Here is a 15,905-nt window from a genome sequence, read left to right on the forward strand (position 1 = left end):
TGATTGTGCTAACAGGATTGAAGAATATTTTCCAGAAACAGTTACCTAAAATGCCCCGTGAATATATTTCTCGTTTGGTTTATGACAGATCACATTTGTCAATGGCAGTGGTTAGAAAACCACTTACAGTTGTGGGAGGTATAACATATAGACCATTTAATAATCGTGGATTTGCAGAAATTGTCTTTTGTGCCATTTCTTCTACTGAACAAGTTCGTGGTTATGGTGCACATTTGATGAATCATTTGAAGGATTATGTTAGAGCAACATCACCAATAAAGTATTTTTTGACATATGCTGATAACTATGCTATTGGTTACTTTAAGAAGCAAGGGTTTACAAAAGAGATCTCGTTAGACAAATCTGTATGGATGGGTTATATAAAAGATTATGAAGGTGGTACCTTGATGCAGTGTTCCATGTTGCCTAGCATATTGAGATATCTAGATCTGGGGAAGATTTTACTTTTGCAGAAAGCTGCAATTGAGAGGAAAATAAAATCGAGATCAAAGTCGAATGTTGTAAGGCCTGGATTACAAGTATTTAAGACCAATCAAAACGTGACTTTGGATCCAAAAGATATACCTGGCTTGCTAGAGGCAGGGTGGAATGAGGAGATGGATAAGTTGGCTCAAAAACCTAAACGAGGACCACATTACAATTTCATGGTTACTTTATTCAGCGAAATGCAAAACCACCCTTCAGCTTGGCCATTTGCTGTTCCCGTGAACAAGGAAGAAGTTCCTGACTATTATGAGGTAATAAAAGAGCCAATGGATTTGTCAACTATGGAGCTGAAATTGGAGAATGATAAATATGAATCGTTTGATCAATTCTTATATGATGCCAGATTAATTTACAAGAATTGTCGATCCTACAACGGTGAGACAACAACCTATTACAAGAATGCAAATAAATTGGAGAAGTTTATGAATAATAAGATCAAAGATAGTGCCGAGTATAGCCATTATTTAGATTCGTAATTATGTAGAAAATAAAATTGTAGTATATGCACATTTTGCTGCATAATACTTTTTCTTTAAGGGGACCGGATTTATTAGATAATGATTAGTAAACACAACGCAGGGAAGGAGAAACAACCAAAAGAAAAAAAAAGAGTCAAAACGGGCCAAGCGTGAGTCCGGAAATATTTAAATCGACTTTCAACCTTCTTTTTTTTTTTCCTTCCTTTCTGTTCTGTTCATTTTTAGATTAAACTCCTTCTTTCAACGATCAACCTACCATGTCTCCGAAAGTTTACTCATACTCAGAATCTCAAGAAGTCGCCAATGCCGTTGGTAAATATGTCATTGAACACCAAAACAAAGCCATCGAAGCAAATGGTACTTTCAAGATCGCTTTATCTGGGGGTTCATTGGGAAAAATCTTAAAGCAAGCTTTAATTGATAATAAAGAAATCGGATCCCAAGCTCAATGGGATAAATGGGATGTTTATTTTAGTGATGAAAGATTAGTTCCTTTGTATCACCCTGATTCCAACTTTGGCTTATTCAACGAAATGGTTCTTAAAAATTTGCCAGCAGATACCAAAAACTTAAAATTGAACGTAATTGACGCTAGTTTGTTGACAGGTAAGGATGGTAAATTGGATGATCTTGTTGATCAATCCAAAGATGAGGCAATTGCTAAAGAATATGCTTCTAACTTACCAAAGCAATTTGATGTTATTTTACTCGGATGTGGTCCAGATGGCCATACTTGTTCCTTGTTTCCAGGTCATAAATTATTGAAAGAAAGAAGTGAATTGGTTGCCTATATTAACGATTCCCCAAAACCACCTCCAAGAAGAATTACTTTTACATTCCCAGTATTGGAAAATGCCAAATCGATTGCATTTGTTGCTACAGGTGCAGGCAAAGCCCCAGTTTTGGCAGAAATATTTAGTGGTCAAAGTCAATTGCCTTGTGCTTTAGTTAACGACATCAAATCAGGCACAACTATCAATTGGTTTGTTGATACTCCAGCTGTTGAAGGTGTTGACGTTTTAACTAGTAAATATTAAGTTTCGTTACGTAGTACATTGCAAATATAGAGGAGCATGAGAAGAAATAGAAAAATAGACAAAGAAATAAAATAAAGAACGAGAAAAAAAAATATTACAAAATGTTAAAAAATTAATTCCCACGCATTTTGCCTTGGGCTTTCTCTGTTTTTTTTATTCACGTTAAGCCGGATTCAATTCGTGTTTTCTACTTATCATCGATCATAAAGTATTTTTCAACCATGGGTATGTTCTTCAATATCACTTATCAATTGATTATGTATCTCATGTGAGCAGGGTTTACTAACATGTTCTTAAACAAACTAGGAGTCGCTTTATGGCTATGTCCAAAACAAAACACACCAGCTTATGATAAGTTGTTAACGCTTATGGGTTCATTGAATACCTTATTTCCCGGACAACCTCCAAAATTTGAACCTCATATTACTATTACCACTAGTATAGTTATGGACTTGAATGATACTGCGAAAACAAAAGATGATGTTGACAGAATCTTATCTGCCAGTGCCGTGGCACTCAATTCACTCCCAAAGAATCACGAAAGCTTAGTTAAGTTAGGAAATGTAAACAGTCAACGAAAGTTTTTCAAGAAACTTTATTTTGAGGTGGAAAAGGATCCAAATTTGGTGTCGTTTGCCAGAATTATACGAGAACTATTTGTAATTGTGCCCCAAGATATCCAACAAGAAGACATGAAACAAAATCCACATCTTTATACGACTGATTCACATGGGAATTCAATTAGAAGAAGACCACTGAAAAGAAGAAACAGTACACAGACAATCAAGGAATTTGATACAACTTCAATACGTCAAGCAGCTACCTACAAAGCTGCAGAATGGTCAATTGACGAGTTTGATCCGCACGTTTCATTAGTATACAGCGATATATGGCCAATTGATAGTGCATTATGGAGAAATATTAACACAAGAATACTTGATATAGGCTGGGATGTAGAATGGGATCACAGTGTATTGAAATTAGTCCTTTGTGAAGGTGATGTCCGTGATTGGGTGGTATTAGGAAGTGTGGATGTACACTAGGGTGGTTTTTTTTATTTTGTTATATTTTATTTTGCTTTGATTTTTTGTTATAGTAATTGTATAGTTGCAGGTTTATCTTCATTACGTATCATTGTTGTTCTAATTAATTGGTTAATCTTGGATACATATTTGTAACTACACAAAAAATTACACAAAAAATGTCGAAAAGCAGTTCCGACATAAAACTCGACTGATACGCAAAGAATGAAAAAAAAAAACACATCTCTTCACAAACTTGGCTTATCCATATTAACATCATTACCTTGAACTACAACCCAAATTATATTATGGCAAGTGAGACTTATACATGTTTAACATGTTCTGAGAAATTTGCCGAAGGTTCACAAATACAGAAACATCTTTCCTCAACCAGACACAAGTCGGTTAGGTTAGAGAACTTGGATGAAACTCTTGAATGTGAAGAATGTGCTGATAGCAACATCCATCAATTGGTAATTGTTCGATATGGGTTCAGTGATATGTCATTATTATGTAATTCATGCTTAGATAAGGATACTCAGAAAACTGGAGAATCGCCAAGTGCAAGCTATTCATTATCGAATGGTGCATTTTTCAATAAACTTCCACAGTATTTAAAATTCAGAGACATTGAATGTATGGATTGTGGAGATGATTCCCGTTTGTATGTTGCAAACCCTCCTAAAGGTCAGCTTGTTATTTGTAAGAAATGTTTACCAAAATATGAGACCGACAAAGTCAAGTTTATCAGTGAGGATAGTGACACGTTTTTGTCAGAATTACTAGGTATAAAAGAAGCAATCGTTAAAAGATCATCCAGAAAGAGAAAAGTCGGTAAGAAAGGAGGAAAAAGAGGCGGCAAGGGGAGACGTCCAAGAAAAGATGACCCAGAAGCAGAAGCCAGAAGAGAGCACTATCTACAGACCAAGAAAACAGCAAGTGATCTTAAATCTGGTACAACTGTGAAAGCAATAGGATCCACTGGTGCAGCCCCAAACTCAAGTTCAAGAACAAACTCAAAGTCAAACCAAAGTAGCAAAGCGGGTGGCAAGTCTAGTAAACCATCAAAATTTAGTGGGAGTGGGAAATCGACACCGAAAACAGGTAAAAGTCCGTTTTCTAGTGGGAAATCAACACCAAAAGGTGGGAAAAGTCCCGCTAGCAGTCGTTCTCAAACTCCACTGCTCCCAAATACTACAGGCAGACAACAATCTGGCTCCAGAAATGCCAGTTCTAAAACAAAAACCAGCACCGGGAAACAACCTCCATCAAGTGGGAACCTGTCTACTAATCCATTATCTGAAACGAAGAAAGGTGACAAGAAGGACAAGGATCTGAAAAGACCCACAAACAAGAAGGAGTCAACAACAAAAGAAGATGATAAGTCCAAACCAAAGTCCAAAAAAACCCCGAGTGTTAAGGAGAAGAAACCTCATCCAAAAGTCGATTCTAAACAAAAGACATCTGAGGATGAACAGAAACCTAACAATGCACTGAAACAAAATAGTTCCAAGTCAAAGAGTCAAAAAGCTGATAGTAAAAAGACTACTAAGAACGAAGTGAAAGAAAAGAAATCAAAATCTTCTACCCCGGTTCCTTCTGATACTTCCAACGAACTTGGTCTTCCATCTTATATTACGAAGTTTCATCCATCACCAAAACCAAAGCTCACCTATGATTCATTGAACGAGTACTTTAAGGAAATAAGTTTTAATGTATTCTTGGAAGATCAGTTGACCAATGAACTGAATATCTTAGATTCCAGTAATTTCACTATTTCCTGGTACGAGGATCAAGATAAGAAAAATAATCAGTACCAGTTGCACATTCCGATGAATTCAGATGTCACTGACAAGTTTGTGTCTCACAAATTGAAGAAATTTAAAAAGAACCCCTTTCTGGTTGATCAGACAATGTTTTTGATTTTGAATGATGAGATTATGTGGTCTGGTTATATTGCAACTGCTGATGAAGTTGCTAGCAAGAAAGGTAGACGAGTCAAGAAAGACGTTATTGAATTGATCATTGTCTTACATCCATGGACACAACCATTACCTAGAACTGTTCATGTGTCCAATTTGAAAATATTGCCAGCATCACAGCCCGTCAGCAGAGTGTTGAATGCTATGAAAACGCTTAACAATTTAAGTTTTATTAAAATGATTCTTGGTAAGGAACCAATCAGACAAATTGATTTTAGAAATTTCATTAAATTTCGTGGAGAAAACTTAAATGATTCTCAAAAGAAAGGTGTCCAATCTGTTCTTAATAACTCAATTACTGTGTTGCAAGGTCCACCAGGTACTGGTAAAACATCGACAATCTACGAGATTATATTACAGCTACTTGACTCATTGAATACTTACCCTATTCTTGTTGTTGCAGCATCCAACATTGCCATTGATAATATTGCAGAAAAATTGATGAAGAACCACGAGAAGGATATCTTGAGAATTACTGCTGGAGAGAAAGAACGTGATTATAACCGTTCTCATCCATTGGCATCAATTTGTTTACACCATAAAATGTATGATGCTATGCCAATGAGATATCAACAAGTGATGGATGAAATGAGGCGTGGATATGCGCCATCTATAGGTACCACTGCTTATAAGAAGTTTGCTCAGGAGAGATTTTTCTTATCAAACCAGATTGTCACCCAAGCTAAAGTTGTTTTGGCTACTCCTGTTGTTGCTGGGGGTATAAAATCGTTAAACAATGTAAGAGTTGTTATCATTGATGAAGCTACACAATCATCTGAACCAACAACATTGATTCCATTGGCATTACCATCCGTTGAGAAATTGGTCCTTGTTGGTGATCAGAAACAATTGAGTTGTTTTTCATTGATTCCAAACTTGTCTTTGTCATTATTTGAGAGAGTTTTATTGAATGGTACATACAAGACACCACACATGTTGGATACCCAATACCGTATGCATCCTGATATAAGTGAGTTTTCAAGAAATAGATTTTATGGAGGTTTATTGAAAGATGGTATTGATTCTAGTGCTAGACATATTGAAGGTGTCACATCAAGTCCATTATATTTCTGGGACACCAAAGGTAATGCTCGTGAGCAATCAGTTAGAAACTTTTTACGTGAAGATAGAGGTTATACCTACACAAACCGTGATGAAATTGCTTATATCCAACAAGTTTTGAGAACTTTGATTATTTCCAAAGGGGTTAAACGTGACCAAATTGGTATAGTTACTCCATATTCTGGCCAGCGTGACTTGATTTCTTCTGTTTTGGTGAATGATGAAATTATTAATCCAACCAATGAACAAATGAAGACTGAGGTTGATATTGATGATTTGAAGAATGATTCCAAACCAGTCACCATTCATATTGTTTCGGGAATTATGATTGCTTCTATTGATGCATTCCAAGGTAGAGAAAAAGACTTTATGGTTATGTCCTGTGTTAGATCAAATACTAAAGGTGTGATTGGGTTTTTGAAAGATGAACGTAGATTGAATGTTGCCTTGACAAGAGCCAAATACTCATTAATTATGATTGGTGATGTCGAATGTTTGAAGAGAGGAGATAAATTATGGAAGGATTATTTAGAATACTTGGATACGAAAAATGCAATTCACAATGATGATATTTTCATCTATTAAAATAGGATTTATAGATTTATGAGAATATATATTACGTAATCACAAAAACCACTACTCCTTATCGTAAAGTCAGAAAGTGAGAGAACAAAAAAAAAATAGATTCCTAAAAATAAATTGTATAAAGAAAAATGCAAGAAAAGGAGCGAATACACAAATCCGTATCATTTATCGAAACAATTATTATTATTAATGACAGCTACATCAAAACCACAAGGCACTAAATCTATAAAATACGTAACTACTCAGTCATTCGTTGAATCGTCCTTTTTTACTAGGTTGTCACAATTGAAATTGGATCAATTCAAGCTAGATTCCTCGCGTGTTGCCGTCAAAGGATTCATTACCAATCCTACAAAATTGAACAAATTTAATGATGTTCCTATACTAAATTTTGATCAAGATAGTTTTGAATCAACTAAAGATAGTCTGAAGGTCTATATATCTGGTGAACTTTTGAATGTAAATACAATTGAAGAGTTCAAATCTTTAGACAAACCCGGCTTACTAAATTCGTGGGGTCAAGAAATGTATCAAGATATAATCCATTCAGAAGTGTTGGATTACAGGAAGTTTAATAAATTTCATATGTTAAGTTTTTCTGATTTGAAGAAGTACAAATTTTATTATTGGCTTGCTTATCCGATTTTGAGCAATACTTGGTCACTTAACAACGCCGAGCTAGAAGTTGATCCTGGGGTGATTCGACTAATTGAATCAGATTTGGAAAATGGATTTCACCAGTTTTATCAATTATATGATGGGAAGTTGCACAAGAGAATCGATATTGATAAAGATCACACGTTTGTTTTTATTGATTTGTGTTTGAATAGAGAAAAGAGATCTTCCAATCAGGTTAAAAATTACTTGTATTATCTTGCTTATAAAGGAGTGAAGGAAATAAGTCTAATCACTTACCGTCGTAATGGAACGTCAGTAAAAGAATCATTATCTTTAGATTCATATTCCGATCCTCCAAAGTTTTCTGGGTGGGAACGAACAAGCCAAGGTAAGTTAAGTCCGAAACTTGCAGATTTGGGCTCTTTAATTGATCCAATGCAACTAGCAGAGCAAGCAGTAGAATTGAATTTGAAATTAATGAAATGGAGGATTGCTCCAGATATTGATCTCGATATTATCAAAGAACAAAGAGTTTTGCTTCTTGGTGCTGGGACGTTGGGAAGTTATGTTGCTCGAGCATTAATGGGATGGGGTGTTCGTAGAATAACATTCGTTGACAATGGACGAATTTCTTACTCAAATCCGGTGCGACAACCGTTATTCAATTTTGAGGATTGTTTCAGTGATAACGGACAGGGTGAGATTAAGGCTCTTAAGGCTGCCGAAAACATGAAAAAGATATTTCCTGGTGTTGATACAGTGGGCTACAATCTTGAAGTCCCCATGATTGGACATCCAGTAACAGATGAACCAAAACAAAAACAAAATTATGAAACCTTGTGTAAACTCTTTGACGAGAACGATGTGGTATTCTTGTTGATGGACTCACGAGAATCAAGATGGTTACCTACCCTATTAGGAGCAGTTAAGGATAAAATCGTGATCAATGCTGCGTTGGGGTTTGACAGCTTTCTTGTGATGAGACACGGAAGTCTTAAACAACTGGAACGACTTGGTTGTTATTATTGTAATGATGTTGTGGCACCTAATGATAGCTTATCTGATCGTACATTAGATCAAATGTGTACTGTGACAAGACCAGGTGGCGCATTAATGGCATCTTCGTTGGCAGTTGAGTTGCTAGTTTCAATTTTACAACATCCGGAGAAGAATATTGCTCCACATGAGTCCCAAACAAAATTTGGTAAAGTACCACATCAAATTAGAGGGTTTTTACACAATTTTGAACAAACTAAATTGTATGCACCGAATTATTCACATTGTTCTGCGTGTTCAACAGCAGTAATTGATGCTTACAAAGAAGGGGGGTGGCTGTTTGTCAAACAATGTTTAGACAGTTCTCAATATTTAGAGGATATATGTGGTTTGACGAAAGTACAAGAAGAAGCCGAATTGGCAACCAAACAGTTGATTGAAGATATGTCTCTTGAAGATGACGAGGATGCGGAGTGGCTAGATTAAATAAGTTCGATATTTTGACGTGGTGGTTGTGCGAGCGGTACACGCGCCTGAAAACGCCCAAAAAAAAGTAACAGGAAAAGAAAAAAAAAAAGAAGAATCAAAAACTGTAGAATCAAAATCAAAACAAATGAGAAAAATTGTATATACACAGATAAACTTTATACACATATCTCTTTCATATATCTTTATACAAAAAAAGAAAACATGAATGCATTTTCATCACCACATAAACATATGAAAGACCCAAATACTTCAACTGGACAAATAGTTTTTGGATCTCAGTTTAATCAATTTCAAGATAATGCAGAACAGGATTTTGTCAGTTTGATAGATGGGAATTGCGATGATGATATTATGGCTCCTTGCATAGATGATACTGTTACTTATAAACTACAAAAGGTATCAGGACCATTGTTAAGTCAGATTTCAAATCTACATATTCAACAGGCATTAATCATTAGAGAGTTGATATTTACATTGTTGGGATATGAAGGACATTATATTCAATACAGTCGGCACTACGATCCATCTTCACCATTGAGTAGGATTTCCGGTCCAGATTACAAAATAGCTAAAAATTTAGATATCAGTTTGAAAAATATTGCCAAAAAGTTGATGAGATTTGGGAAATACTATAGTGGATTAAGATCATTTATTCAGATCTATGATGACACAGGATTTGGAAGAATTGTTCAAAAGTTTTGTTATGAAATTAGTGAATTTTTGAGTCATTATCAAAGAGTCATTATGAATTTGGAGCATGAATTTAAGTTTAATAAGAATTTCAATTTAAATATGTTGGATCAAATGCTACATCAAGAAGTAGCCAATAAGTTAACACATTTCTATGAAATTTCATTAGAGATTAATAGAATTACCGAAGAAAGACAAAGATTATCTCAGATAGACGTTTTGGATAAATTCGAATCTTCATTCATCAATAATTCAAATTTCAATGGAGTAAATTCAGAACCTAATTTATATCATGTGAAATCAGATTGCTGTAAAGGAGGTTCAGTATTGCAGATTATTCAAGAGAGAATAATATACTATAAAGGGGATCCTGTTTCTTTGGAATTCTTGACCCGACTATTTGATACAGTGAGTGTTGATTATGTTTCGATGTTGAATCAATGGCTATTAGAAGGTGTTATTGATGACCCATTTGATGAATTTTTGGTCAGAAAGAAAAATGTACCACCAGCATTTTTAGAAGCTTTTCAAAGCAAAAGTGAATACTATTGGAATGAATTGTTTTTAATTAAAACTGATGGGTTACTAAATCAATTCCGAAATTCAGCCGTACAAGCAAAGATACTAAATACTGGGAAGTACCTAAATATATTCAAGAATTGTACTGGTTTAGCAAACTTTGAAAAATTGCAAGAAAAGTTAATAACCATTTCCAGTTTAACAGCATCGGATTTAGAACTTAGATTAGATGAATTTTACCAAAGAGCCAACAAAATGCTAATGAAATTACTTTTTGAAGGATATGATTTCCCTAGCGTTGTTAACGTATTCCAAAACCTATTTTTACTCCAAGACTCCTTTAACATTGACAAATTTATTGATGCAAATTTGCAAGATTTGAAAAAGCCAAAATTGAAAGTATCTGTATCTAGGTTAAAGAAACAGTATGATGATATATTTAAGACTAAAATGGAAAATAAAGTAGGTGTGCAACCAAACATGCATGATGTTGTTCAAGAGAATCAAAAATTTACTGTCAATTCTGAATCATTATATCAAATTGTTGAAGAATTGTTGGAGAAGAATCTGGATTATGCCATTCCTGATGAACACATCAGAGGTTTTTACCATAAGGTCATGCCTGCTAGAAATGACCTGAAAATGACAATACTGAGTGGAGAGTCTTTGGAAAATACGGTTAAAGATACATTGACTATATCTAGTATTGATGTGAATGTTTCATTGCCATTCCCTTTAAATTTGGTCATGAACCAGCAATTGTCTTACCAATACCAAATCATGTTCCAATTATTAGTCAATATCAAGTTTATTTCCAAATATAATGGTGCCAACTGGCAAGATTTGAACTACTCACGTATCTGGAAAAACCGTAATTTCGAACCAAGAGTTAAAAGATTAATATTAAGATGCAGAGTTTTGCACTCTAGAGTATGCCGATTCATCACTGAACTTGAAAATTACATCATGTATGATGTAATCGAATACAATTATGAAAATGTCAAATCGTTAATATCACACACAACAAGTGTTCTTGCAACAAACAAAGTTGGTTCAGATATAAATAATGAAATCGACCAAATATTCAATGGTACATTACTTGGAGGTACATTTAGTAACAATTCAATTTTTGATGATAAAATCCATAGACAAAGGATCGCAGCTCGTGGTAATACCAACAATGGAGGTGGACCAACACAAGATGGAGCTGAGCGTTTATTAACTGTTGAACAACTTATCCATAAATTATCAGATTATTCAAGCAATCTAATGAATGAGAGCTTGCTTACAAAAAAAGAATCATTGCAACAATTGAGATCAATTTTAGATTTTGTATTACAATTTAATAATTATATTGTTCAGATCAAGAAAGTTTTAGTTTTATTGAATCATGAATTGTATCAAAAATTTTCTGAAGACTTCCCGGCACGATTTAACAGACCTATGGATCAAGCACTGATGGATTTAAGATATCTGAATTTGTATAATACTTTTCTTGAACAATACCAAAAATTTGGAGAACACTTGGTTGCATTTTTGGCTACGATAAAGAAACTTGGTGAAAGGGAAAATAGAGGGTTATTAGAATTGAGTGATAGATTAGAGCTTTGCTTCCCAGAATAATCAAGAAATCTTTCTTTTCTTTTTTCTTCTTCTTCTTCTTCTTCTTATGTAATGTATGTAACGATTCTATTGAAAACAATAAATCTGAAATCTATTAACTTATAACAGTATCTTCATCTGTTGCTTGAGCATTCAATTCCTTAATTATAGCATCAGTTTTTTCATCATCGTAAATTTGGAACCCGCCATCAACAGTCACACTAGCCAATTGAGCATTCTTGCAATCCAATTTTTCTTCCATTACTTGCTTTAAAATCTTCAAAGCCAACAATTCAGCTTCTTTTAAGGTCAATGATTTATGATACTCGTTGTTTAATTCTGCTTGAGCACCTTCACTACCTGAACCAATGGCTTTGGCTTCATATCTGTAAAAAGTACCAGATGGTTCGGCATGGTATAATTGAGGACCTTTTTCTTTATCAACACCAGCAATTAATAAAGCAACACCAAATGGTCTTGACATTAACCTCTTTTCACCCCCAGCACCTTCACCAAAACGTAATGCTAAATCACATACACTTTGAGTCAAACTTTCAACACCAATATCTTCATCATAGTATAAATTATGAGTTAAACTAGAAACACGGGCATGATCAATCATGGATCTAGCATCTGCTGTTAACCCACTCATGGCACATCCAATATGATGATCTATTTCGACAATTTTTTCAATCGACGATGATTCCAATAATGATGAAGTGACTCTTTTTTCAACACCTAATATCACACCTTCACTAGTGGATATACCAATTGCTGTGGATCCTAATTTAATGGCCTCAAGGGAATATTCGACTTGGAACAATCTACCTTCTGGGGAAAATGTGGAAACACCACGATCGTATTCACTTCTAGTCAAAAACATTTGTTATTTGTCAATTGGGTTGTATATAGTCTTGAAGAATTAGAAGAAATAATAATAAATCAGACTGTTTCTCTAGGTTAGTTTGTTTGATTGTCTCGTTAGTGGTGGCGACAAGTCTACTGCTCTTTTTTTTTTTTCAGTGCACTTGTTTTGGAATTGTCCTCAATTTTTGACCATCCTCACACGACTTTAGATGTTCTACTTTGAACATACTTCTCGAACGAATGTGTATATTCTATTTTGCAAATGATGAAAATATAACAATGTATATAAAGTTTACTAATTAGTAGTATCTATAACTTTTCTCTCTTTAATATATATATAAAAAAACACCAGTTTGTAATAATATTTTATAGTAAGGATAAAACGTAATTTTTTTTTCATTTTCTTTTATTCATTTTGTACAAACTTAAGCAGATTTTTTTGGAGCCAATTCAACAATCTTTTCAGCAGCTGGGTCCAAGTCTTCGAAAGCATACAATTTCAAGCCAGAGTTGTCAATCAATTCTTTGGCTTCGGCCATGTTAGTACCTTGTAATCTGACAACAACTGGAATGTCCAAGTTAAAGTTCTTGGTGGCAGCAATTAAACCTTTAGCAACATAATCACATCTGACAATACCACCAAAGATGTTAACAAAAATACCGTTAACCTTTGAATCAGACAAGATCAATTCAAAAGCTTTTTCAATGGTTTCTGGAGTAGCAGTACCACCACAATCCAAGAAGTTGGCTGGTTCACCACCATATAATTTAATGATATCCATAGTGGCCATAGCTAAACCGGCACCATTGACAATGTTGGCAATATTACCATCCAATTTGATAAAGTTCAATCCGTATTTGGAAGCTTCAACTTCTTGTGGATCTTCTTGGGTTGGGTCTCTCCAGGAGAAAACTTCTTCTTGACGGAATGAAGCATTGTCATCGAAACCTAATTTAGCATCCATGGCCAAAACTTTGTGATCTGGGGTTTCAGACAATGGGTTAATTTCAACTTGGGTACAGTCACGTTCAATAAAACAGTTGTACAAGGATTGAATGGTTTTGGCAGCTTCTGGAATAGCATCTTGGGTAAAGCCCAAAACACCGGCAATTTCAGTGGCCAAAGAATCAGAAACACCTTCTTCTAATGGGACTGGGAAAGTTTTAATGGCAGATGGATCTTTAGCAGCAACACCTTCGATATCCATACCACCTTGGGCAGAAGCAACAATGATTGGGGTTTGCTTAGCTCTGTCCATCAAGATGGCAACATAAGCTTCAGTAGCAGCATCTCTTCTTTCGACAATGTAAACAGCGGTGACTTCTTTACCAGCAGCACCGGTTTGTTTAGTGATTAATTTGTGGTTCAACATTTGGCCAGCCAAGTCTTTGGCTTCTTCAGCAGAAGAAATCAATTTGACACCACCTTGTAAACCAGAGTCAAAGTGACCTTTACCACGACCACCAGTCAAAGCTTGGGCTTTGATAACCAATTCGTTGGTACCCAATTTTTTGGCAGCTTCATAAGCGCCTTCTGGGGTGGTGGCTGCATAACCTCTTGGGATTGGGACACCATATTGGCTCAATAAAGCAGCAGAACGGTATTCATGTAAGGACAAGAATCTCTTTTGTTGAGCAGCTGCCTGGTAAAACAAAAAAATATAGTTAGTAATGATTGCTCTGGTACAAAATAATTTGCCAACACCCAAAAGAAATAATAGATAATTCAATAAAACGTATACTAAATTGCTGGCATGAGGAACTGGTGATTATTAGTACAGTTTTACAGTATTGTCGATACATTAGTGTTGATGGATCACCAATTCACTGTCCAACAAAAAAAAAAATCGAGTTAAACTTGGTTCAGCACTGTTTTCCCCTCCCTTCCTCTGCTCATGCTGGGAAAAAAATATTGTACTTCTATTATTTCTGATGTTCTAGATCTCCTTTGGTAGAAAGAAACCCATATGAAAAAACTAGGGCAACACATACTCTTGAAACACGGGCAAATGATCTGGATAACATTGTAGCGATCTAATTGAAGGTTGATAGTGAATAGATAATGGTTTGGTTGATGAAGAAAAGGAAGAAAAAAAAAAGAAAGTAATAGCAAAAAAAAAAAAAATCGGAAACAAAAAAGAAAAGTTGACTTTGGGTTTTTGCGTGTAGTTATTATATTTTGACTTACCGTTCTTTTTTTATGTTCTGTGTCAAACGAAAAAAAGACCTCATTTAAACCTTGTTTAATGCCGTACACGTAATAGCACGCTACAAGGACGTGTTATATATTAAGCACTACATCGATGAATAACGGTACTACTTTATTTACATGGTTCTTTGAATGATTGATTCATTGATTCATCAAACTTGATGGCAATCTTGTAAAATTTCAAATACCACTGGGGCACATTTTTCAAAGTGGGTCTTGGGTGTATTACCCCTCTCGCTCCTAGGTATTCCGGGACGGATCTTTGTTTTCCACTTAAAAGAGCGACAAAGAAAAAAAAAAACGACAACGACAACGATAAAATTTTCATGTTACAAACGAATGAGAATAATATTCCAGTTGGGACTTACTTGAAGATATTTTTCGTCATTTTAAAGTGGTGGTAGTATACGCTCCCGGCGGGGGTGTGAACAACTTGTGGGTTAAACATGCCCCGATATTTCTTGTTTACTTTAATCAGTACTAAAGAAATTCTCCCCACCAAAGCACCTGCAGGGTACAAGTTTTACCCAAAATAAAAGCGAGAACAAAAAAAAATTGGATCGACCGAGGTCGCTCACAAGTGGCATTTTTCCACACTTCATAATCGAGGAAATAATCCAATAGTATAAAAAGATTTGTATATCAACTAACATAAAAAAAGTGTAAATCTATCTATTGTAAGTCTTTACCAAACATATACGCACCTACAAGTTTATCCTCTCCTTTTAATACAGCTACATTTTTTATATAACCAATTCTTTCAAACCCTAGAGAATCCCAAATTTTCAAACTGGCTGTATTAGTTTCAAAGACCAAGTTAAACACAGAATAGACATATCCCAACTCTGGTGCAATCTCAAGGTATTTCTTTCCCAATTCACCTCCCAATCCTAACCCTCTCTGGATATGATTAACCATGAATCCTGCATTACAAACATGTGAACATCTTCCTACATAGTTAGGCTTGACATAAAAGGTTCCAAGGAAAATTTCAGTCCATTTTTCAACAGATAAATTCTTCAACTCATCAAATGATTTGTAGTCTCCGTCAATTAAAATGGATGCAAAATGGGTAAACCAATATTTGATGAATGCATCGCCATATATTTTGTTATTATATGGATATGTTCTTCCTTCTTCAACAACATAATTGAATTCGTTCTCCATCACTTGTATCAAAATAAAGGAACAGTTTTGTGATCATGAATGTTAAATAATCCGAACTGGGTGATTTGGTCTCT

At 34.9% G+C, this 15,905-nt stretch overlaps 9 protein-coding genes across 9 annotated transcripts; 6 read left to right on the top strand and 3 right to left on the bottom strand. All coding sequences in view use genetic code 12, as the record gives it.

Moving 5' to 3' along the window:
* Positions 1-50: 50 nt before the first annotated feature.
* Positions 51-983, top strand: GCN5 (histone acetyltransferase; the record flags this gene model as incomplete). Its single annotated transcript, XM_002545837.1, has 1 exon — positions 51-983. One exon carries the CDS (start codon positions 51-53, stop codon positions 981-983), a length of 933 nt encoding a protein of 310 aa, XP_002545883.1.
* A 260-nt stretch (positions 984-1,243) lies between these two features.
* SOL3 (6-phosphogluconolactonase) lies at positions 1,244-2,023 on the top strand (the record flags this gene model as incomplete). The annotated part of the gene is made up of 1 exon (XM_002545838.1): positions 1,244-2,023. One exon carries the CDS (start codon positions 1,244-1,246, stop codon positions 2,021-2,023), a length of 780 nt encoding a protein of 259 aa, XP_002545884.1.
* Positions 2,024-2,310: 287 nt separating this feature from the next.
* On the top strand, positions 2,311-3,066 carry CTRG_00666 (2',3'-cyclic-nucleotide 3'-phosphodiesterase; the record flags this gene model as incomplete). The annotated part of the gene is made up of 1 exon (XM_002545839.1): positions 2,311-3,066. The coding sequence occupies one exon, from the start codon at positions 2,311-2,313 to the stop codon at positions 3,064-3,066; it is 756 nt and encodes a 251-aa protein (XP_002545885.1).
* Positions 3,067-3,353: 287 nt separating this feature from the next.
* On the top strand, positions 3,354-6,674 carry CTRG_00667 (RNA helicase; the record flags this gene model as incomplete). The annotated part of the gene is made up of 1 exon (XM_002545840.1): positions 3,354-6,674. The coding sequence occupies one exon, from the start codon at positions 3,354-3,356 to the stop codon at positions 6,672-6,674; it is 3,321 nt and encodes a 1,106-aa protein (XP_002545886.1).
* A 189-nt stretch (positions 6,675-6,863) lies between these two features.
* Positions 6,864-8,774, top strand: APG7 (Apg7p; the record flags this gene model as incomplete). The annotated part of the gene is made up of 1 exon (XM_002545841.1): positions 6,864-8,774. The coding sequence occupies one exon, from the start codon at positions 6,864-6,866 to the stop codon at positions 8,772-8,774; it is 1,911 nt and encodes a 636-aa protein (XP_002545887.1).
* Positions 8,775-8,978: 204 nt separating this feature from the next.
* CTRG_00669 (uncharacterized protein) lies at positions 8,979-11,609 on the top strand (the record flags this gene model as incomplete). Its single annotated transcript, XM_002545842.1, has 1 exon — positions 8,979-11,609. One exon carries the CDS (start codon positions 8,979-8,981, stop codon positions 11,607-11,609), a length of 2,631 nt encoding a protein of 876 aa, XP_002545888.1.
* Positions 11,610-11,703: 94 nt separating this feature from the next.
* PUP2 (proteasome core particle subunit alpha 5) lies at positions 11,704-12,471 on the bottom strand (the record flags this gene model as incomplete). Its single annotated transcript, XM_002545843.1, has 1 exon — positions 11,704-12,471. One exon carries the CDS (start codon positions 12,469-12,471, stop codon positions 11,704-11,706), a length of 768 nt encoding a protein of 255 aa, XP_002545889.1.
* A 409-nt stretch (positions 12,472-12,880) lies between these two features.
* Positions 12,881-14,480, bottom strand: LSC2 (succinate--CoA ligase (GDP-forming) subunit beta; the record flags this gene model as incomplete). The annotated part of the gene is made up of 2 exons (XM_002545844.1): positions 12,881-14,098; positions 14,448-14,480. The coding sequence occupies 2 exons, from the start codon at positions 14,478-14,480 to the stop codon at positions 12,881-12,883; spliced, it is 1,251 nt and encodes a 416-aa protein (XP_002545890.1).
* An 856-nt stretch (positions 14,481-15,336) lies between these two features.
* On the bottom strand, positions 15,337-15,831 carry CTRG_00672 (uncharacterized protein; the record flags this gene model as incomplete). Its single annotated transcript, XM_002545845.1, has 1 exon — positions 15,337-15,831. One exon carries the CDS (start codon positions 15,829-15,831, stop codon positions 15,337-15,339), a length of 495 nt encoding a protein of 164 aa, XP_002545891.1.
* Between the last annotated feature and the right edge of the window lie 74 nt (positions 15,832-15,905).

The sequence above is a fragment of the Candida tropicalis genome (genome assembly GCF_000006335.3).
Source record: "Candida tropicalis MYA-3404 genomic scaffold supercont3.1, whole genome shotgun sequence".
Classification (NCBI taxonomy): Eukaryota; Fungi; Ascomycota; class Pichiomycetes; order Serinales; family Debaryomycetaceae; genus Candida; species Candida tropicalis.